General features: G+C 41.9%; 2 protein-coding genes across 5 annotated transcripts; both read right to left on the reverse strand.

Annotated features, from left to right (window-relative positions):
• Positions 1-16,711: 16,711 nt before the first annotated feature.
• On the reverse strand, positions 16,712-17,931 carry LOC147610816 (uncharacterized). 2 transcript variants are annotated; one of them, XM_086785424.1, is made up of 4 exons: positions 17,765-17,931; positions 17,583-17,686; positions 17,336-17,423; positions 16,712-16,955 (listed from the first exon to the last, which is right to left on the reverse strand). In XM_086785424.1, the coding sequence occupies exons 1-4, from the start codon at positions 17,789-17,791 to the stop codon at positions 16,947-16,949; spliced, it is 228 nt and encodes a 75-aa protein (XP_086641550.1). In that variant the 5' UTR covers positions 17,792-17,931; the 3' UTR covers positions 16,712-16,946. The 2 variants fall into 2 exon arrangements, with proteins under 2 accessions (XP_086641550.1, XP_086641549.1); XM_086785423.1 differs by having other exon boundaries at positions 16,712-17,423.
• Positions 17,932-18,086: 155 nt separating this feature from the next.
• On the reverse strand, positions 18,087-21,155 carry LOC147610817 (serine/arginine-rich splicing factor RS2Z32-like). 3 transcript variants are annotated; one of them, XM_086785421.1, is made up of 8 exons: positions 21,015-21,155; positions 20,881-20,935; positions 20,287-20,412; positions 19,553-19,592; positions 19,324-19,419; positions 18,969-19,159; positions 18,690-18,779; positions 18,087-18,603 (listed from the first exon to the last, which is right to left on the reverse strand). In XM_086785421.1, exons 3-8 carry the CDS (start codon positions 20,391-20,393, stop codon positions 18,327-18,329), a joined length of 801 nt encoding a protein of 266 aa, XP_086641547.1. In that variant the 5' UTR covers positions 20,394-20,412; positions 20,881-20,935; positions 21,015-21,155; the 3' UTR covers positions 18,087-18,326. The 3 variants fall into 3 exon arrangements, with proteins under 3 accessions (XP_086641547.1, XP_086641545.1, XP_086641548.1); XM_086785419.1 differs by lacking the exons at positions 20,881-20,935; positions 21,015-21,155 and adding an exon at positions 20,551-20,813; XM_086785422.1 differs by lacking the exons at positions 19,324-19,419; positions 20,881-20,935; positions 21,015-21,155 and adding an exon at positions 20,551-20,824.
• Positions 21,156-21,796: the final 641 nt, after the last annotated feature.

Here is a 21,796-nt window from a genome sequence, read left to right on the forward strand (position 1 = left end):
TACGTGCATGCATGCACGCATGTGTGTGTGTGCGTGTGTGTGTGTAAGCCCTAATTATATATATATATATATATATATATAAAATTAGGTTCGCAGGCGCCTGTTTCTGGGAGTAATCTGCAGATCTTGAGCTCATCAAATCAAATTGAGCTAATTTCTCTTAACCCCGGGGGTTTTCAAGCATGCTCTACAAGCTGGTGAAGACAGAAATCAATTTCATCAAGTCTACATTGAGATCAAAGCTCTTCATCAAATCTGCAGGTGACTTTGGTAAAACAGAGATTAAGCTTTCATTATTTGGTCAAATCTTGTGTTTCTTGGCTTAATCCTCTACTAGACTCATTGCTATTGATGTCTTTGAAATAATTTGAGCTCATTTGAAGTGGAAGGCACCAGATCTGGACTTCCCCGCATACTCTGTTTTCTGCACACAAACCAGAGCATTAATTTGGTAATCAGTGATTAATCAGTGCTAATCACTGTACTTTGGTGCAATTGAGGGTTCAAATTAACCATTAGGTATCTGATACAGATCCCTAAAGCTTCAGATTGCAAACCATCCCGTACAAATTGGTTACCCTTAATTTAATGTAATTTCTGGTGATTTTATGTTGATAAAATTGTTGTAATCATCTATTAAACACCAGATTGAGTTGTAAAAGGGTAGACACTGCCCTTGAATCTTGAATTTGGATCAAGAGGTAAGACCCCCTTCACATCACCATGAATTCAGCACAGGAAATAGCCAAATTTAATGGGGAACAGTTTTATACATGGCAAACAAAAACCATGTATTTGCTGATGAGGAAAAATCTGTGGGGATTAGTTGAAGGGAGAGATGAATGCCCAGAGAGAGGAGAAAATGAGTGGAAGAGTAGGAATGAAAAAGCATTGGGACTTATTGCACTCAGTTTAAATGATGAGATCATTCATCATATCACAGGGATACAGTGGGCAAAAGATGCATGGGATGAACTCAATAAATTATTTGGTACACAAGCAAAAAATTTCAAGATAAATCTATTAATGCAATTCTACAAACTGGACATGAAGGAAAGTGAACCTTTAATCGCACACTTGAACAAATATAAAAGCATTAAGCAACAGCTGGCAGCTATTGGCAAAAAGGTAGAAGATGATGAAGCATTAGCTGTACTTTTGAAGAGTGTGGACAAAGGAGATTATGAAAACATTGTAGCAACACTAAAGAATGTACCTGAACTGAAGATACACGAGATAGAAGCAGCTCTACTAGAGCAAGAGAGCAGAGGCAAAGAGAAGAAAGAGCTCGACTCAACAGCAGGAGAGGAAAAAGCATTCTTCACCCGAGGAGGATTCTCTCGAGGACGAGGACGAGGAAGAGGCAGAGTAGGAGGGAGGACCTTCACTTGCCACGAATGTGGAAAGCCAGGACACATGGCGAGAGACTGCTACAGCAAACCTAGTGAAGAAGGAACGACATCGGCAAACTTCATGGAGGCTCCAAGAGAAGTGGAGTCGGATCATCTTTTCTGAGAGAGAGAGAGAGAGAGAGAGAGAGAGAGAGAGAGAGATACCCCACAACCCAATGTAACCTGCCCCAATAAAGTAAAACCACCTCTGAGCCACCGATGATGTAGGCCAAGTGGTAGATGTATGTGTGAGCACTTTAGTCAAGGTCGCGGGCACTTATAGTAGCCTTGGACACATAGAGAGAGAGAGTGTCAAGGACTATGGAGTTTAGGGACTTGAGGCACTGGTCGCGGGCTATCAAGTAAGAGGAAAACTTGATACAAGGTCCAGGTGTGCTAGGATTATTCACTTGAGGGGAGGTGTTGAAATATACAAGTGAATAGGGTGTGTGTGGGAACAAGCTCTTGGATAGAGGCTGTAAAAGAGAAGATGTAATTGTGAAAGAACCTGTGAAAAGGTTAGAAGAATCTACTGGGAGAGAATAATGGGTAGCATGAGGGAATTTAGGAGTGTGGAGATATTCTGGGAGATATTCAGGGAAAAGAGAAGAGGTGGAGAGAATCAGGCAAAAGGTGGAGATATTCTGGGAGTGAATCATGGAGAAATCAATGGGATTTGATGCTTGATGTAAACTCTATAAATTGAGGCATAGCCCTAATGAGAATTTGCTAGTTTTTGAGTATCCATGCCTACATTAATCTATGTGTCACTAATTACGTCTTAATTACTTGCTAATCACTTTGTTAATTATGTTGATTCTAGTGTTTGATCCACCATAGCTCATCATTTTGCTCAAATTTCAACACTTATAATGGGAAGGTGCATGCTGGACTAGAGCCAGTACTGTGGTTAAGTATAAACCATTGACCCCACCTAAGCATATCCCTAACCCTATTCCAAAGCCAATTATAGAACTAGTAAGGGAACTTCATACCATGCCATAGGCCATAGCCATCAAACCTATGACCATTCTTAAGAAGCCAAAAAGAGCCAGTTCCAGAGCCCTTGCCTCTAGAACCAATCCAACCACTTTTCGCATTACTGGATGTAGTGGAGGAGGTGAAAGTTGTCCTTCCGTGGGTCATCATAGTCACCATAATATTTTCTTTAATGTTAGGTGACAACTTCTTCCATCTGATAGGTGAAAACTTCTCCAATGTGATAGGTGACGACTTCATTTTGACCCCATCAAAGGCACCATATCCTAGTGAAGAATTAATGCACATCCCCTACACATTGGCAAGTCTAACCTCTAAGTGACTATGAGCCAAGTGAGTGTGAATCTCACACAAGAGGGACATAGCAAGCCTCACAAGAGGGACATAGCAAACCTCACAATCTTATTATCCTCAAAACTTTGAGTCTCAATAAGTTCACTTTTATAAGGAAATCCTTAACTTTGAAGAGACATATCCGACTAGATGTCTGACTGGATGGCTGGGAACTTAAAAGCACACACTCTTAAACCTAAAGAGGAGGAGGATGAGCTATGCCACACTGAGTGCTCTTCTTCTATACCCAAGATAAAAGGACAGCCAAAAGTGCCCATGAACAAGCTGCAACACTACTTTCAAAGCAATGAAATGAACGTCGTGTTACCTATCATTTATAAAGGCACCACAGTCTCTTCAACCTTGGATGGTGATTATGATGGTGTTAGCATAATCACCAATTGTTAGGAGGCTTGAGGAAGCCCACCACTTGTGTAGGCACAAGCCTCCTGGTCAAGCTTGCCAATGGGAACACAGCTAAACCTTTGGGCATCCTTTAGCATGATCACCAATTGTTAGGAGGCTTGACAAAGCCCACCACTTGTAGGCACGAGCCTCCTGGTCAAGCTTGCCAATGGGAACACAGCTAAATCTTTGGACATCTTTTAGATCCAAAAGTTAAGATATTTGGGCTTATCTTTCACACATTCATGGTGATGTATTTTCAAAGGAGAGGGTCACACACCATGATCCTTTGCTAGGCCTTACATTAGAGATTCAAGACTGTTAAGCTAATCACATTTATATATGCAGAATTAAGATATTTGGGCTTATCTTTCACATATTCATGGTGATGTATTTTCAAAGAAGAGGGTCACACACCATGATCCTCACTAGGCCCTACATCAGAGATGCAAGACTGTTAAGCCAGTCACATTTATATATGCAAGGGTAGCCAATCTCTGAAAATAAACTTAAAAACAGGGAGGACTCGTCCCATGGGTCGAGGCATTCTCGCCAATCATTTGACATAATTTCTCGAACCATGTCAATTGATTTCTATAGAGCTTATAGTAAGATATTGGATGGTGAAGATGAGGACCAAGAATATGAGCCCCTCCAAGGATTGGTTAAGCAACCATGGACACTCTTCCACAAAATCTTGGCCCAAGGTTTACACGATTGTATAGTGCCAAAATCATATCCATGTTCATGCTCAACACATTTGAAATAGAACCAGCAATGAAACCCTCTTGTCTTTAGCTAGAGCTCCCCCAGAAAGACCATCTAGCTGCATAGCACAACTTTATTAAACACCGGGGCTAGCCACAATGTGTTGTCTTAGGAGACATAGATCTCTTTAGGCCACCCACCCCTCTCACCATCCGTAACAATTCCTAATCCATGACCATCGTCGTTTTTAATCTGAGTTTTATATTGGAACTAAACCTCCATCTTGTAAGTTTTATGTGATTCATGTACGTACAATGGAAGACATTGTTCTCCTTGGGAGGGGATGGATTACAGCTACTTATTGTGTAGTTAATTATTGTTGGGGCAAAAAAGAATTGCAACACTTGAGCTTCCCCATAGAATCGTTATTGTATCCTTGGTGAATGAGGGCACCCCAAACCTATTAACATCCCAAGCCTCGTCCACTTATAATCCATCACCTTAGGTAATCCCTAACACTCAACACTCCTCTCACCTCACCCTATCTACCACCCCCTCAAACCATTATGGAGATCTAAAACTCACCACCAACGATAACAAATTCCCACACCCCAAACCTCAACATCGATAACTCTTTAGGGAGAAGTGGGTACCCAAGAGCACCCTGGTAAGCAAAGACCTGGTAGCCACACCATGCAGCTAGAAGCCTACCCATAAGTAGAGATCTACCAAGGTGGTGTCCCAAGTAACAAAATTTTATCCACATCGCTCGTGAGCCTCCTTAAATCCCCATCAAGATATTAGAAGTTGAAGGCTTCTACGATGAAAACCCTTCTGTTTGGGTCCCAAGAACCTTGCAGATTGCACTTCAATCTCTAAAGGTAGGAGAGTCAAGTGGCAGCCTCGAATGCTAGCTTGAGCTCAGTCTCGGCTTCTTCTAAAGGGAACCCCAATGTTTGGGTTCCGAAGTCAATAAAGTATGCACCACAAGCTTTTGCAAAATAAACGCTAGACTAAAGATTGGACTGCCAATGCCTCCATCTTTTACAATAAATGCCACAGTAAAGATGGAGTGCCAATGCCTCCGATGCCCACCCTAAAGCTTAAGCATGAATAGAGAGTAGTGAGCTCCACCTTGACTCATGTGCTAACACCACCTTCAAAGGAGGAGTCAATGGATGCCAAGCAGTAAGAAGCAGTACTTTGCCCCATGTGTAGCGAAATTACCCAACCCTTTACCCATGATGCCAAACCCCAAAAGAGAGCTATGCAACAATTCCATGGCACTACCAAAAGAAGCCCCAAGGCTCAAAAAAGATCACCATGACCGCACAACCCCCATGTGCATCACATTACAACACCAACTCACCTATTGGAACTAGAAAGACAAAGCTTAATCAAGCATGCTAGCGGTAGTGACATGAAAGGCAAGCATGGGCAAGCAACTCTCCAACTTCACTCAGTGAGGCCACACAGTAGGCCAAAACCTTAAAACATTATTGTACATATGTAACGTAGCACTTTTTATAAATTGTACATACACATATACCCAAGAATGATTAACAACTTTAAGCCCAAAATAAACTAAATTAAAAGCATGCATACACACATACGCACACATAGCCCCCATCTAAAACCACCCCTGAAAAGTTATCTCTCATCGTAAGCCCTAAATTTCCCCAGTTGAAAAAAAATTATACACACACATTTAAAAAAATTTACGTGTGTGTTATGTGGAACGTAGGCACATGGTGCCTACGTCACCTTTAAAAACATGTGTGTGTGTGTGTGTGTGTGTGTGTGTGTGTGTGTGTGTGTGTGTGTGTGTGTGTGTGTGTGTGTGTGTGTGTGTGTGTGTGTGTGTGTGTGTGTGGGTTACATGTGTCATGTGGTAATGCAAGCCCACAGTGCCAAGTCACCCAAAAAAAAATTCGGTTACGTGCACCATGTGGCAAGGCCCATGATTGCCATGTGGCACCCTAGTGCCATGTTACCCCAAAAAAACAAACTTGAAATAAAAGAATTAGGGTTACATTTGCCACATGGAAACATAGGCCCACGAGTGCCACGTCACCTATTTTTTTTTTTTTAAATGTGGGCGCTGGTCATTGTGTTGTGGTGGCGAAGAGAGGCGCTCGAAGAGAAAAAAAATGTGGGTGCTGGTCATGGTGCCTCTCCATCATTTTGTCTTGGTGTCGCAAGATGGACTCAAGAGAAAGATAACCAAGGCAGGGTATCACACTCTCGGTATAATCTTAGACCTCGAGTTACAAAAGAAAATCAGGTAAATTTTCCTCTTCTATTTGATAGAAAAGGGTCTATGGTCTCAGCGTGGGACAAGAAGTATCCCGTTTTCAAGTGGAGACAGGATACATCACCTAGTGATGCTCATACTTTAGGTGAGAAGGAACGGGTGGATGTTTTGCTAATGAAGAGTATGGGAACAGATGGAGAGAGAAGGCATTGAGGATCCTGTGCAATATTTTAAGGAAAGAGAGACCGATGGTGGTACCTCTCATTGATTGGCTTTCTATTTTGATGGATTATGAAGATTTCTCTTTGGAATGTAAAATGTGTGTGTACACCGTCCAAGAATTATCGCATGTGGCATACTGTGTTTCAAGGTCAATGGGATATGTTTTGTGCTGTGGAGCATAATAACATTCCATGGTTGTACAAGTATATGATTAAAAGGAATTTCGTGTGTTTTATAGTGGGCACCTCTCTACACAATTAGGGGTCATGATTGCAGTGAAAACTCACTTTTAAGCCATCATTGGTTATGCAAGATGTCCAGGGGCAGTTCATTGTTGTGGAAGTGGAGTTTATGGATTAAAAATTATGGCTTCTGGGCTGTATGTGCCTGATGGTGTTGCACAGCATCATCAGTTATGGGACGATTTATTGTGTTTGTGCAATGCTAAGCCTGGCTTTATGTTGGGTGATTTTAATGTATGTGAATTTTCGGAGCATTCTTCTACACCTCAGTCTATTTATGGATGGGCTGGAGAGGCTTAGCTGGAATGTGTTTGCCAATCAAGTTTTGAAACAAGATATGTGGTCATGGCTACACCCACATGAGAGAGGATTTACATGTGCCTCTCAATAGTACATGGGTACAAGAGCTCATCTCTGGACCGAATGTATATTTGCCAGCATGATTTGTTTCTACTAGAGATATTGTCCATGCAGGTGGAATATAATCATATTTTGTCATATCATTTCTCTTTGGTATTGGAGATGCATAGCCATTTTATGGATGCTCATAGGCCATTATTGGGAAAGGCTCCTCTTAAGGTTAACCAACTTTCTTGGAGCATATTATTTTCTGTCAGTTTATGTTGCAGGTGTTATAAAACTTTCGAGGCCATGTAATCTCTATTGGGGTGTCAGCTTGGGAGTGTTGTATGTTCAATATTCAAAATCTTGCTTGCCAGTATGGGATTCATAATGAGTCATATTTAGGGAGAAGTTGTGGAGCCTAGAATCGTTTATTGGTTGATTTGAACTAGCTGGTTTAAGAGGACGGTTCTTGCCCTGACATTGAGATAGCTATTGATTGGTTGTCCCATCAGGTTGCAGCATTGCATGAGAATCAATATGTGAGATATAAGCTTATGGCTCGAATGGATGCCCTAATGGATTCTGATTGTCAGTCACATATGTTCTTTGCTCATTTGCAGCAAAAGCATGCACATGAGACTATTGTCAAGACGCAAGATAGGCAAGGAGTATTGATTACTGATCTTGCTTGTGTTCTAGATGTGTGTATGGACATTTATCGCCGTTTGTTGGGGCCATAGGAGGTCATATCTCCTGATGTCATTGTCAACTAGAGAGTCTTTGTTTTACTTGGTTCATCACCAGGTATCATATGTTTTTGCAAATGAATTGGAAATAGATATTTTTGAGGATGAGGTGGAAGCTGTGTTGAAGCATTTGCCTTAAGGGAAAAGTCCAGGCCGCCCTGGGATGGGCTCCCTAATGAGCTTTTCATGAAGTATGTTGATGAATTGAAGGCCCCTCTTGCTTCTATTTTTCAGGAGGTGTGGAATTATCATGCCTGCGAGTTGGAAGATTGGACTTATACGTTTACTGCCGAAACTTCCATCCCCAGTTAATCTATGTCAATGGACATTGATGGGGGCCATGTATAAGATATTTACAAAGGTCTTGGCCCAACAGGTTGTAGTGTTTTCTTCTTACTTTGATTAATCCAAGGCAATATCGATTTATTAAAGGTTGAAATATTTTGCATAATATGCTTTGAATGTACAAATTGGAATTGATTATGCAAGGGCTTTGAGGCAAGACGTGGTTATGATTCAACTAGATATTGAAAAGGCTTATGATCACATTAGTTGGTCTTTTCTTTCACATCTTATGCACACTACGGGATTTTGCCCTCGCATGTCTTCTTTGATTTATACTATTAGCAACCATGCAGTGTCTAGGCTTATGATTAATGGTGGGGTGACTAAGCCCATTCATTGGATGAGATTGGTCAGGCAGGGCTGCCCACTTAGCCCTCTCTTGTTTGCAATTGTTACACATCCAATCTTATCTCAACTAGATAAGCTAGTGGAGGATGGTGAAGTTGTAGAGCTTACACTTCCAAGCGGAGAGCAGATGGTTGGCCAGGCGTTGGCAGATGGTTCTTTCATGTTCCTTAAGGCTCAAAGAGCTAATGTTCAGAGAAGGCTATGGCTATGGCTATTTGGGATAATTTTGGCAGATGATTCTTTCATGTTCGTTAAGGCTCAAAGAGCTACTGTTCAAAAGGCTATGGCTATTTGGGATAATTTTGGTCTTGCTTCAGGGTTATGCATTAATATGCAAAAATTTTCTCTACTAATCTATTATGAGAGCGATTTTCTTGGTTTGGGATGGAATGGGCAAGTTATACAAAGGGGATGCATCACACTCCACTTGGGTTATTCGATTGGAGTTGATGTTGATTCAAAGGCTTTGTTGGCATGGATTTCTGCAAGGATAAATGATAAGGTTGTGTATTGGAAATCTCAGGGTTGGCCTATACATGTTCGGCTCAAAGTGGCACAATTCATTATGATTAGCATAATATCTTTTTTCTTGCCTTTTTTGCCATAGACGAGCAAAGCTTTACATCGAATACAACAGCTCATTCAATTTTTGCTATGGAAAAGAGCAGGAAATAAGCCAAGGCAAACGTGGATTTCTTGGAAACATGTTACTACTCCGAAGAGGAGTGGAGGGGTAGCCCTATTAAATGTCAGATTACATATGGTCGCTATTAGATGGCCTTTATTGCAAGATATGTGTGTATCTCAAGAGCCATGGGTGGTAATGGCTAAGGCCCTCATAGAGGAGGTCACACTTGTGCATGGTAATACCAAGATTGATGGTACATGATGATGGTGGGATGTAGTGAATGGTTTCTAATAGGTTCAAGTGGTGGCTTCACATCTCCTTTCTCATTTGATGATCACATGGAAGGAGGTGTTGGCACACACTAAATGGAAGCCTTCAGATTAGCGGTTGCAGTTGAATTCTATGGTTAGGTGAGGTGTTGGCTACTTCACGACTTCTGGAGTAGCTTGACAAACTTGTTAAGCGGCCAAAATTCAATAGAATGGCTTGATTGGGACTAGGGAGAATTCTCGATGCTTTGTTGCCACAAAGAGGCCGCTTATTGTCTTTTCGAAAAATCCATCAATATTTTCGAGTTCCACGTGGATATGTACAATTATGGGAGAAGGTGAGGGAAGCACTTATACCATTTGGTGATATTTCTCAGTTGGAGGATCAGCAACCTTGGTTAGATTAGAACATCGGGAAGAGTAGGGCCTAGTGGAAGGAAGTAATCTTACAGGGTTGGTGGTCTAAGATTCCATATCAAGGAAAGGTGTTCCTATGACGCATGCTAGTTGGAGGCCTGCCATTGGGGGACTAGTCATGCGAAAGTGGTAGATTGCTTCTGGTAATTGTGTGTTTTGTACTACATGCTTGGAAACATGCCCACATCTTTTCATTTCATGTCTAGTGGCAAAGAAGGTGTGGGATTTCCTTTCTCGCATTGTATGGACTACGTTGACAGATAGGCCCGTAAAGGTTAAAGACTGGATTTTTGGCAAGATTCCGAATGGGCTAGATAACCTAGAACATTTAGTTTTCTTTCATTTTTTCGAGTGGATAGGTTTATCGAATATCTGGTTAACTAGAAATGCCTTCATATTCGATGCAAAAGTTAGTATTACATCTCACATAGGTCGTATAAAAGGGCTACTATTGTGGCAAGTCTCTTCCTTATGGTCAGCTCATTTGGTGGAGAATGACACGGTTATGTATTGGATGAGGGTACTCTGAGCTACACCTGTAGTTTGGAGTAATTAGTGAGGGAAAGCTAGTACATCACATGATGGCCATGTGGCCATTTGTAAAGTAATTTAGGTAATATATCTTCTATTACGAGAGAGAGAGAGAGAGAGAGAGAGAGAGAGAGAGTATGAAAACCTCCCCCGAGAAGAGAACCTAATTCGGGAGAAAAGCCGATAAAAGCCGAAGAACCAATCGGGTTGTACATTCTGCATCTCTCTCCAAGCATTTCTACAACTATGCTAAAATCAAGCATGGTAGAGATGCACCAGAGGTCAAAGAGAAACCGCATGCCAAGGTCAACATTGTCCGATAATTTGAAATTTCACCTCAAAGATGCACAAGCCTTGTAACGCTTCACTTCTTTCCACCACCATCACCATGCTTCAAGCAAGTGGGCATAGTAGCCACACCACCAACTTTCAAAAAGAGAGACTCAACAAGCAGCACCCGAATCCATTTATCCATATCCACAATAACCACCCATAGTTCACAGCTTACCAATGTACATGTCCTACTGGGTGTCCTAAATTTTTCTATTCTCATGGAAAACCTAACATCATTTATACCTGCCTTATCGGTGTGGTGAGCCTCATAACACATCAACACTTAATTCCCTATCTCAAACCATGTGTAAGATTCGAGAAGCAAGTAGACAAATAAGTGATAATGGGCACACCTTTTACCCAATGCCCATGCACAACATCTGTGATATACACACGGGCTTTGCACCATTTTCCATGCACATCACCTGCATGTTTCATTATGGGCATCTCAAATTTTATTTTTTTTTCACATCTTGTACCTTATGGTAAATACATGCACACATGCACCTATAACTAACCTCATCAACGTCAACCCTCCAAGTATAGCACTAGATGGGTGGGCCATGGCAGGCACAAGCCTAGCCCATGGTATACAACCCATCACTTGGAGAACCCTCAACCTTATAGGTACCTCCAAATAGCTTCAATGCATGCAACCTCTGCTTCGACTCCAACTTAACCCACCAACTTGGCCAACATATTCACTGTGAAGATGCCGAATCTCTAGGCTTCAAGCTATGAGCTTGGGGTATAATATCATGTTGCATGGCCAAGATGTTTCGAACTACCACCTACCCATGTAAATCATTCCATGGTGGTCCTGATGCTTATTCTACCAACCATAGGGTGCCGCTTCTATCAACTGCCTATTTTTGAAGGGTCCCATCCATTTCCCCAATAGAAGGAAGGCCTTGCATAAAGAACTTCTACATCACCTATATCTTTCATACCACCTCAATAAGCTAGCTACCACCAAGGTTACCCAAAGCTTCTCCCCAATATGCCATATATCTGACCCCAATATGCCATATATCTGACTGTAGATTAGTCCCAAGGGCCATACCACTTAACCTCACATGCCAACTTCATGGAGTATCTTGGGCTATCCACATCTTTACACCTTGGCAACCAATTTACACCACCAACTTGGGTGAAGCGAGGACACGGTCACCACTTTATAGGTTAACATGGTTTCACGCGCCCAACATATTGTAAGGTGCTTTTCCATGTTATCAATTTGAACAGCCACTTAATCTTTTGTAAGACGACACTAGAACATCCATGGTATCAATTTGAACAGCCACTCATTCTTTTGTAAGATGACACTAGAACATTTAAGGTAACCTTACCTTGAGCTTCATGTCAAATAAGAAAAGTCTAAGGACTTCGTGTATAAACTTGCTTAAGACTAGTAATAGAGGCCATACCATTTTTAAGTTTGGTTGGCCTAGTGTGAAAAGTAGTCACTTGTATATAAATCATTTTTAACAATAAGAATCCCCTTCTTCTCTATTCTTCCTTGTATGCATACTATTGAATCTTGCTTAATGGATGCATGCTAGATAGTTTTGTTTGTAGGTCTCCCTCTTGCATTAGCTTTCTTCATCCATGCCTTTTGTGAGAGAGAACCACCACGAAAACGAATCTCTATTTGTCTCCTTCTAGAAGAGAGCTCTTCCTTCACTCCCTTATCAAGGAGCATTCTAGTGTGACAACGGAGTGAGGATGCGGTGACGGATGACCTAGCGTACCCACATCAAGAAGTTATAATTAAGGCTCTAAGATAAGTCCTAACGGCATATGATTTGACAAGGCTACAGTAAGATCTTGACTTGCACAAAGAGCAAAGTCCCGAGTTCAACGCAATCATTATTTTCATTTCATCAAGATTACACATACACAATTAGCATTGATGGGCTCACAAAGCATGGAAAAAAGCAATGAAAAGAGTGCACAATAGCCAAAGTAATGAAAAGCATGCAGCTCATTGACCTAGCAAAAAGCCTAGAAGAAGAGTGTAGTAACAACGGGCATTTTAGTGCATCGCGGATAGAGTGTTTGATTGCTCCAATTAGCAGGGTCTAGGTTGTTCAAATCTCTCTCACTATACCCATGTGTTGCCTAATTGCATGGCCTAATGGCATAATGATGACTAATATATCAAAGCTGGGAAAGACCCGCTTGGGGTGTACTAGTAACTTTTTTTAAACTCTAGTTACCATGACTTTTTCCAGACTAGACTAGGACTTTTTCCCCTCTTCAGCAAAAGTCCAAACTAGGAATTTTGCCATTCTTTAATGAATCTATGGCTTCCTCTAGTTCTTCAATGGACAAATCCTTTTTTAATAGGGCTCCCAAGGTCTCCTTAGATACCCGAGGAGGGGAGCTAAAAATCCCCACACAAAGTGTTTATGGACTATCTTAAGAATAGTACCTTGACCATCCTTCAGCATGGGGATAACCTCTTTAACTTGTTTCTTCTTCAAGCTAGCAAAACATTTCTTTAAATGGTTTATCCCCTTTACTTGCCCGTCACTCTCTAAGAAATTTCTGAATTTGTTGATTTTCTATCTCCTCCTCTTTTTTCAACCCTACTTTTAATTGAAGATAAAGGGGTTGACTATTAGAAAATCCCTCATCGACTCTTTTTTTTCAACTTCTCTCAATTTCTCATCCTTCTTTCTCTTTTGACTTTCCTATGTTGACCAACCCATAATTTGACCTACCTGAGCATGTCTTGTGGACCTCTGATGGCATGAGCCCATGCCTAAGCTAAGGTATTGGGAAAAAACTAGCTGGAAAATTCTCTCAATCCTAAGCTAGACTGAGGGGAGCTTAAATAGGCTAGGTTCTACTAAATCCAACCAGCCCTTAAATGCTGTGACCAGATTTCAAAGTAGTGATGAGGATTGGCTTGTGGTCGGAGAGATGAGTAAAATTGAGGACTTTGTGTCACGTGCATCCCGCACTTGGATGCCACGTAGACATTTCTGTACAGAAGGTGCAGGACCTGGGATGGTGAACTGGTCCCATGTGAGCCCAGTCCGGGACGAGTCAGCCAGGGATCCATCTCAGTCGTCCGAGGTCAAGTGTGCATTGTCCTGCACATGAGTCCAAGGTCAGGTGTGCACTGTCCTGCACATGAAACAGTGCCAGTCCGCGCTGTGAGTCTCCCTCTAGAATGATGTCAGTGGTTCTGTGTATCTGGTATGGTACCGGATGCCAGATCACTGAGTAGATTATGTTTAGGACAAGGGGCCAGCCCATAGGGCTACCCCGGATCTGAGTGTGGGCATGGGAATGGTGTAGAACCCCCCCATGAGGGCCAGGAAGGCCCAGGCTGAACCCACCAGCCATGGAAGGGCTGTAGGACAGCCCTAGGGCACAGGTAAGGCAATCTCCAGGAGATTACAGCCTTTATATGGCTGTAGGGCATGTATGGGGCAGCCCATACAGGCTGCCCAGCCTTGGGATTGTGGACAAAAGTGGTGTCCAGCCAATCAGAAGCAGGCGCATCACTTTCAGCCTGTTAGGAAAAAAAGGTACTATTTTTTGGGATTTAATTCAACATTTATTGCTGAATTTCACCAGTCGTGGGACATAGCTTGTTTTTTCAGCTCGCCGACTGCTCCTCAGGAGGAGTATATATAGTGGAGGCCATAATCCCATCATTCATCTCAGTTTTCACCAAGTGCTCAAGCCAATCAAGGGCCAGTCAAGCCAAGGAGATTGCCAAGCAAAGGGGTGGACTTCTGAAGGTCAAGGGCAGGATTTTCCAGCCAAGAAAAGGTCAAGTTTTCTGTATTTGTTTTCAGATTTACATCATTCTAATAAAGCAAATACACCATCCGTGGTGGGGGCCCTACAGAGGGTAATTGGGACCCAATACTGTGTCCTCTCCATCTCCCCCTTCTCTCTCTATTTTTCTGCACATCTCCTTTCAGTTTGTGCGTTAATTTCCGTCGCGAAAAGAGTGCTGATTTCTGAGTTTTGAAGTACCGATCCTTCTCCGAAGCTTCCGCATATTACACTTTGACACTAGTATTGCTAAATTCTAGAGCTAGAGAGCTGTTCAGGTAGCACCTATCAAGTCTTGCTTTCTTAATATGCTCATCCCTTCTTCCATTAGACCAAGTGAAGTCTGAATTGTTAGCCATATCTAAAAGGTCATGGAAGTGTTGACATGCTTGAAGTTCTTGGCCTTTGATGGATAGACCCAGCCCCTAGTACCTATCATCGAAACTTTCTACCATGTTGAAGTCTCCTATTAGAATGATGGGAAGACCCAGCCCCTAGTACCTATCATCGAAACTTTCTACCATGTTGAAGTCTCCTATTAGAATGATGGGAAGATTCAGGTGAAGGAGGGATCACCAGAGGTCTGGTCTTGAGTTAGCTAGGCTAGAGGCATATATAGATACCAGAGACCACGGAAATTTGGTGAACAATTTAATGGCAACCCATCTGTTGGAAGGGTCTAAAATACTCCCTTCAATTATTTTGGACCATCTATCATGGATCCTAACTCCTATCCCACCACACCCTTGTATGTGGTCTATGGTAAAACCACTGGAATTCCTTAGAAACTTTATTAGCTAAGCTCCAGTTCCTTTCACTTCCTAAACGCAAATGCACTCCAAGAACAAAAAATCTCTTGAAAAGCCAGTTTTATTATCATGAGTGCTTTGTTTGGGTCTGTTAAACCCTTAGTGTTAAAAGATAAGATCTTACTAAATAATACTTCCTTTGATTTTTAGGAACTAGCTTCTCTAGCACTAGCATAGCTTTTCACTATCTGGGGAGAAATGTTTTTTCACTTACTGAGAAACCCCTCATTCCCTGCAGCTTCTTCTGAGGGGGGAATGTTCTCCTTATGAGTGTTAGGGGAAGGATTTTTTTGAGGGCAATTTCTTATGAAGTGCCCCTGTTTGTTGCAGTGGAAACATGCATTAGGGAGGTTTCTATATATAATCGGCTGATTAATGCAGAAATCTTCCCTTCAGTCGATGACTAAAGGCTCCTTGTTAAGATCTATTTAATAAGAGCCTAGGGATACAAATCTACAGTATTGCTTTGACCCAGGAGTTTCCCCAGAGGTTCAACACTCAATTTGAGCACAGAGGTGGAGGGGAAGGTCACGAGGTTCCACCCAAATAGGGCATTTTGATGGCATTGGACCATGGAGGGGAAAATCAAGGCTCCATCTGAACAGGGTTAAATGGGTATTTCAGACCATCCACCCTAGAATGTTTAGGGACATTTCTTCTTTCCTAAAGAGGAAATCGAAGTAATTGTTGGGCATATACTGTTGGAGAGCCAGTTAGATCTAATCCACACTTTAAGGGTCTCAACAAGGGGTCTAGGACAATGGCACAACCCAATCAATGCACAGGTCTGGTAAACTTGAAGCCAATCCTTAACCAATTGGAAAGGAAGGGAAACATCGAGTTTACCTGTTTATCTCCACTACTATTCTCTTTGTCAGAATCGCTACTGGTTTCAACTTCTTCATAACTAGCTTCGTGTGGTTGCTCCTCGCCGATATTTTGTCTCTGTAGAACCATTATGAGCATGGTGATTTGCACCTTTTCAATATAGTCTTCCATCATGCTCTGAAATCTTATGTTTCTAACGAGAGCCCATTGGATCTGCCGGGGCAGCTACTCTCTGGATCTCTCCATGTTGTCCTCCCCATGTTTCAACAAGAAAGGTGGCTGTCCAGTTGCCATGTGCCAGGCATCCTCTTGCATGTGCACGGCCTAGTTCTGCTTCTCGCTAAGGGGTAATCTGGGGGATTGCCCACAGAACTGGAGGCTTGCTGCATCATTAGAGAGGATACGCCCATCTTGCCTCGGGGAGGATACGCCGCTTGCAACCTCTTTAGACCCACTTGCTGGAGAGGTGGTTTAGAGGATTTCTGGCTTAGAAGCAGGGTCAGTCCCATTAAAAGCAGTTCCCATGGACTCTTACATCATAAGGTGAGTGCAATATATTCTCTTTGCACAAATCTAAATGGGGTTCCCGTGGACTCTTACATCATAAGGTGAGTGCAATATTCTCTTTGCACAAATCTAAATCTATGGCTGTAGAACCGGCTTTTACAACTTATTATGAGAATCCAAGTACATAAATGAAACTCACAAAAATCTTTAGAAAAACAAAAATTTATCTTACTGTGTTTATAAAAACAAAAGTATTCAAGGGCATGTATATATATACTTAAATTTATATATGTAAACACATATATTAATTGTGTGTTTGCAAGAAAGTGTATATGCACTTCGGTTATTCATTAATGGAATCCACATACTACAAAGCTTTGAAATCAATTTGTTGAAACAAAACAACACTTGAAGATTACAAAATCTGAGATTACACGCCACTGAACTTGTTTACTAACTCTGTATTTCTTGGATTCCAGTATTCTTTGTCAAGCCACCTTCAATACAAATAAGATTCCACGACATTTGAACATTCAGTAGGAAACTATGGCCATGATATTTTCCAATGACATGATTTCCACCTACATTTATTGACTGCAGTTGGGAAGACGAGTAAGACCACTTGCTACAGTTGTTCCAGTATGGTATGTGAAGTAAAGCACTATCTATGTATACCAAAAGGACTAGTCTATGATGAGAAATAGCCTTCGAAATGTGTTAATGGAGCACCAGGAAACAATAAATTGAATGCAGGTATGACTTCCAACTTGCAGATGACTGGGGGTGCGTTTTTGTTGATTTGGAGGAATTTTCTAGTACTTAAACACCAATGTAGTAGAATACTACCTGTGCATACCACGAATACATGGGAACTGACCTTAGGAATATACTTGGAAGGGTCACAAAGCATAACATCGAATGCTTCAAAGAGACCTGCGTGTACAAAAGGGTTTTTTGTGACCTGCCTTCATGAAAAGGTAGGCCTCAACAGTCTAAGAAATAACAAAGAAATGAAGTTGAGTTGCAAAAACCCTCTCTCTCTCTCTCTCTCTCTCAACCCCCCCACCCCCCAAAGAGAAAGCAAACCCCTTGTAGAGAAATAAGTTCTATTTGAAGCAAGTTACCATAGATTGTCAAAAGGGCACCTAGGAGTTCGCTTGTCTATGAGAAACAGAAGTTCATCATGCCAGGAGTTCACCTGTCTGAGAAATAGAAGTTCATCACGCTCCTGGCAAAGGATAGACATCATGAACTGTGGCCCAAAATGAGAGGCATGTTAGGGGACATGGCTTGCTTCAGAACTCACCTTTATGAAACATGTCCTGCATGGCATCTTCAATGATGGTGGTCATCTTCATGTCCTGATGCAACATTACAATGCACAAAATAAAATGCCATTAACTCACCTGGTCATTACAATTTAAAACCAATGACACGCATCTGCTGCTGACTCAGCACACAATGTTGTCGCATCAAGTAGTATCAATCCGACACACACATGTATTAACATGATGGAAAAACTTTGCATCAAAGTTTGTATAGCCTATCTGCAAGCCCCATGCCAAATGAAAATCCCAATTTAGCAAAGAAACCCCCTTTTGTGTCACTCAATATTAAGGCAAAACTCAGACTAAAAAATAGGAGAGCCTGCTTTAAAAACCACAAAATGATGATATAGCTGAATCCTCAGACAAGCCATTGTACTTTGATAGTTGCAGAGCATCCAGCCCCAAGCTTGGCAAGGGTACTAGAAGACACACAAATAAACTACCCAAAAATTATGAAACCCTTCAAAAAACTTTGCAGCTTATCTTGTTTAGAAACAAGATCTGTCTATTCAGAGCTTTCTAAGGACAAAACTAAGTACATCAGTCGCCACCCGATGAGTGACTAGGACTTTGATCATCTTTAATTGGAGACCTGTCCTGGTTATCTATGTCATGGAGGGGACTTGGGCTACCACTCTGGCTACCTCCCTGCTGAAGCCTGTCAGCAACAGGGCTCTGGCCATTGTCCGCTGGGCTGACCGAGCGGCTTTGTTCTTCAGTTTGAGGAGGGGTCCTGGACTGGCTTCGACTTGCAGTTGGGGACCGGCGCTGCTGCTCGGGTCCTGCAGAGCCGCCATCATCTTTCTTGGGAGACCGACTGTAAACAGACAGCAGCATGAGATTCGATTTCAAACTAGTGTAATAAAATGGGAGAAGACCAGAACTTTGCTTGTGGGCATGTACCTGCGGCTTCGGCTGTAGCTTTGGCTCCGGCTCCTCTTCCGCCCAGCTGATGGCGATCTGGAGTGTGATCTTGACCGACTCCTATTGTGCCTATAATAACATTGAATGGGTCAAATGAGAAAAATACTACATGAGAGGAAAGATAAACACAGTCAGTCTTTATTACTGACAAATCCCAGATTGGCAGGGTTTGGAGGGGGCAAATCCCTGCCCATCGGAGATGATCAGGTGAATTGTCCCCTTTTCAGCAGCAGGGGATCTATCTGTAAGATAAATAACCTTGGGCTGCTGCGGCAGTTCCGCTCAATGTGTCCACGTTGCCCACACCGATAGCATTTGTTCTTCCAATCTCCAGCCTTGCAATCTCTAGCCCAATGGCCGTCGTGTCCACAGTTGTAGCATCGCCCCGTCCCTGGAGGGGGGCCTCTGCCCACATAATCCCGAGAACTAGCACTACCACCTCGAGGTCCCTGCAGAATCACTAATGCCATCGTCACAATATTCCAAGCAAAACCAAATACATATGTGGGCAAGTGTCTACGAATGGCTGTGTGATCTTTGGATTCTACAATTCCGTGTGTGTAGCACAGTTTTCCCTTACAAAAGGGACCAGTCGAGTATTATCATCATGTACCCTTTTAGCAAACTCCACCACAATCCGGCTACCATCAAAAGTGCGCCCATTCAGGTAGTGCCGAGCTTCATCCGCATCTCGAGAATCACTAAAATTCTGCATTGACAACAAGATCAAACTAGCTTGCACAACCTTATTGATGCTAGGCTATGGAGGAGGCTTCTGAGCACAAATTAGCTTGTTCTAGATCAATTCAAATTCGAACCAAAAGAGGGTAAGCTTTACGCACCACAAAGGCAAAGTCGTGCTTCAGGTCCACGTCTCGAACTCTGCGTCAAATCGGGACCAGACAAAAAGAGCAGTGCACCATGTCAAGCAGGTCACCAGACACCGTTCTCATCATCAGACGAACCAAACACCATTTTTCCACCACCACCCTCTTGCCAAATCCACCAAAGTACGAATTGTGACACACATAAAGAAGCACTTCATTTGCCTATAGATGCGCCAAGGCCTCCCCCTTAACCCTTGTGAGTAGTCAGAGTAAGGCCACCAAAATCCATCAGGGCATGGCCACCAACCTCTCAAAATTTTAACCTCCAGGCCCGGCGAAAACCCACCAAAACCTTCAACAACATCACTAAAATCAACAGTCCATTCTTTTTTTCAAAATAAAAGCCATCTATTTTTCTTCTTTTCACAATGTCGTTGACTCCCTTGCGTTGCATTAAAGTGTGACAACATTCCATTCACAAGAATGACAGACTGGTAGACGATTCTAAAGAGCCATCCATAAAACTACATGAATTCACAGAGTCGGCTGAAAGGTCAGGCCGATACCCATAAAACTACATGAATTCACAGATTCGGCTGAGTGGTCAGTCCGATACCCTCAGCAAAAAAATTTCGTGTGATCTTAATAACATCAGATAACAAGCACTATGTACCAATAATGATTTGCATCTAAGATTTAAAAAAGTGAGAGAATATTAGAGATGTGAGTTGACTTCATGGCCTCCTTACCTCCCATATTTGCTAAAAAGATCTTCAAGGTCACGGGTGCGTGTTCGGCTAGAAATATGCCCAACATACAGTCGTGTTGGGCCTGATCGTTCATCATAACGTGGCATGTTTTTGATGATGGGATTTCTGTAAGAGAGAGAAAAAAATTTTGGTATCAAACATCAGCAATAGGTGTTCGCATATGGATAGCTTAGATCTTTCAAATTACTGTTTCAACATTTAGAAATATAAACAATTTTCAGCACAGCTCTTGATTAACATTACTTGAACATCTACACATCCACCGAAGCCAGCATTCCCAAAGGTTCACAATTGTGATCCACAAGATAATGCAGTCCTTACATCTAAATCAGGAAACCCTGAATACAGAAATAACTCATAGATGATAATCAAACATGTGCCCTGATAACTAAGGAGATGACAGCCAAATGCGTAACCCTAGATTCAGAAATACTGAGAACCTCAGTTTCAGAAGAAAAAAAACTTGAAACCCTAAATTCAAATTGAAAATTCAAATGTTTAAAGCCCTGTCTTTCAAAAAGAAAAAGGCATCGGACATTCTGACACGTCTACTTTCTTCAGCAAAGTGCGTACCTGATCAGAAAACTAGATTGATTCTTGATGGAGTTCTATCGGCCAGAGCACGGACCTGCGAAAGCAAGCAAGGAGGCAGTGAGACAGAGCCATAGGGCAGAACGGAAGAGACGCTTTCAGGCGTGGAATCATACCTAGCATCCACTGATCAGATCCACACACGGGCGCGCACGCGCAGAACCCCTACTCGTGTTCTGCTACGACACCATATAATAATTGGGGCACCGTCAAAAAACTATTTGATCATGGATTGTATCGCAAGTACAAACTTTCAATTTTCCAATCTGTTTTACAATAACTCCCTAATTGAATAATTGTTTCATTATCAAATATTTAAAACAGATCCACATGTCCATAAATTAAAATAAGCAGTCATGAGATTTGAATTCCCAGCCATAAGTTAACTTAGCCTATAGAAAAAAATAAAAACTTTGTTGAAAATTTATTTTGTAGGTCTTTACTTGTATTTGTAAAAGCAAACAGATCAATTAGTAATAATATGTAGATCAATCAATAAATAATATATAGTTTTTGTAACAAGTGAAGGATTCACCTCAAAGGCATGATTTCTTCTTCTTCTTCTTTGTTTTTTTAGATGGACGGTGTAATGTGTGTGTGTGTGTGTGTGTGTGTGTGTGTGTGTGTGTGTGTGTGTGTGTGTGTGTGAGAGAGAGAGAGAGAGAGAGAGAGAGAGAAGCAAACCATGGGGAAAAGTAGCCTTAGGCAGGGGGGATGTTGGGGTTGGGGAAGAAACTTCTAACAATGTTCTTTTTGTGTGATTTGAGTAAATACACATTTTTCTCTCTAACCCACCCAAGCCAATAATATACAATAATACAAATAATACAATTGAATGAATGTCTTATGTGGATTTGTGTGTGTCTCCCATTTGCATAGACCTGCCTTCAATACACAA

This window comes from Cibotium barometz, chromosome 48 (genome assembly GCF_041138505.1).
Source record: "Cibotium barometz isolate CiBa-2024 chromosome 48, ASM4113850v1, whole genome shotgun sequence".
Taxonomy (NCBI): Eukaryota; Viridiplantae; Streptophyta; class Polypodiopsida; order Cyatheales; family Cibotiaceae; genus Cibotium; species Cibotium barometz.

Bases quoted from the DNA above. Each gene is read 5' to 3' on its own strand.
- LOC147610817 (XM_086785419.1), bottom strand. The intron at 19,160-19,323 runs GTACATGATGAT...GTGATTCTGCAG, and splicing joins TGGTGGAGTTTGCTAAAAGG to GGACCTCGAGGTGGTAGTGC. The intron at 18,780-18,968 runs GTTATTTATCTT...ATGTTATTATAG, and splicing joins AACTGCCGCAGCAGCCCAAG to GCACAATAGGAGTCGGTCAA.
- LOC147610816 (XM_086785423.1), bottom strand. From the start codon at position 17,791: ATGCCATGCAGGACATGTTTCATAAAG. The intron at 17,687-17,764 runs GTGAGTTCTGAA...ATCCTTTGCCAG, and splicing joins GCAGGACATGTTTCATAAAG to GAGCGTGATGAACTTCTATT. The intron at 17,424-17,582 runs GTAACTTGCTTC...CTTTTCATGAAG, and splicing joins TGCCCTTTTGACAATCTATG to GCAGGTCACAAAAAACCCTT.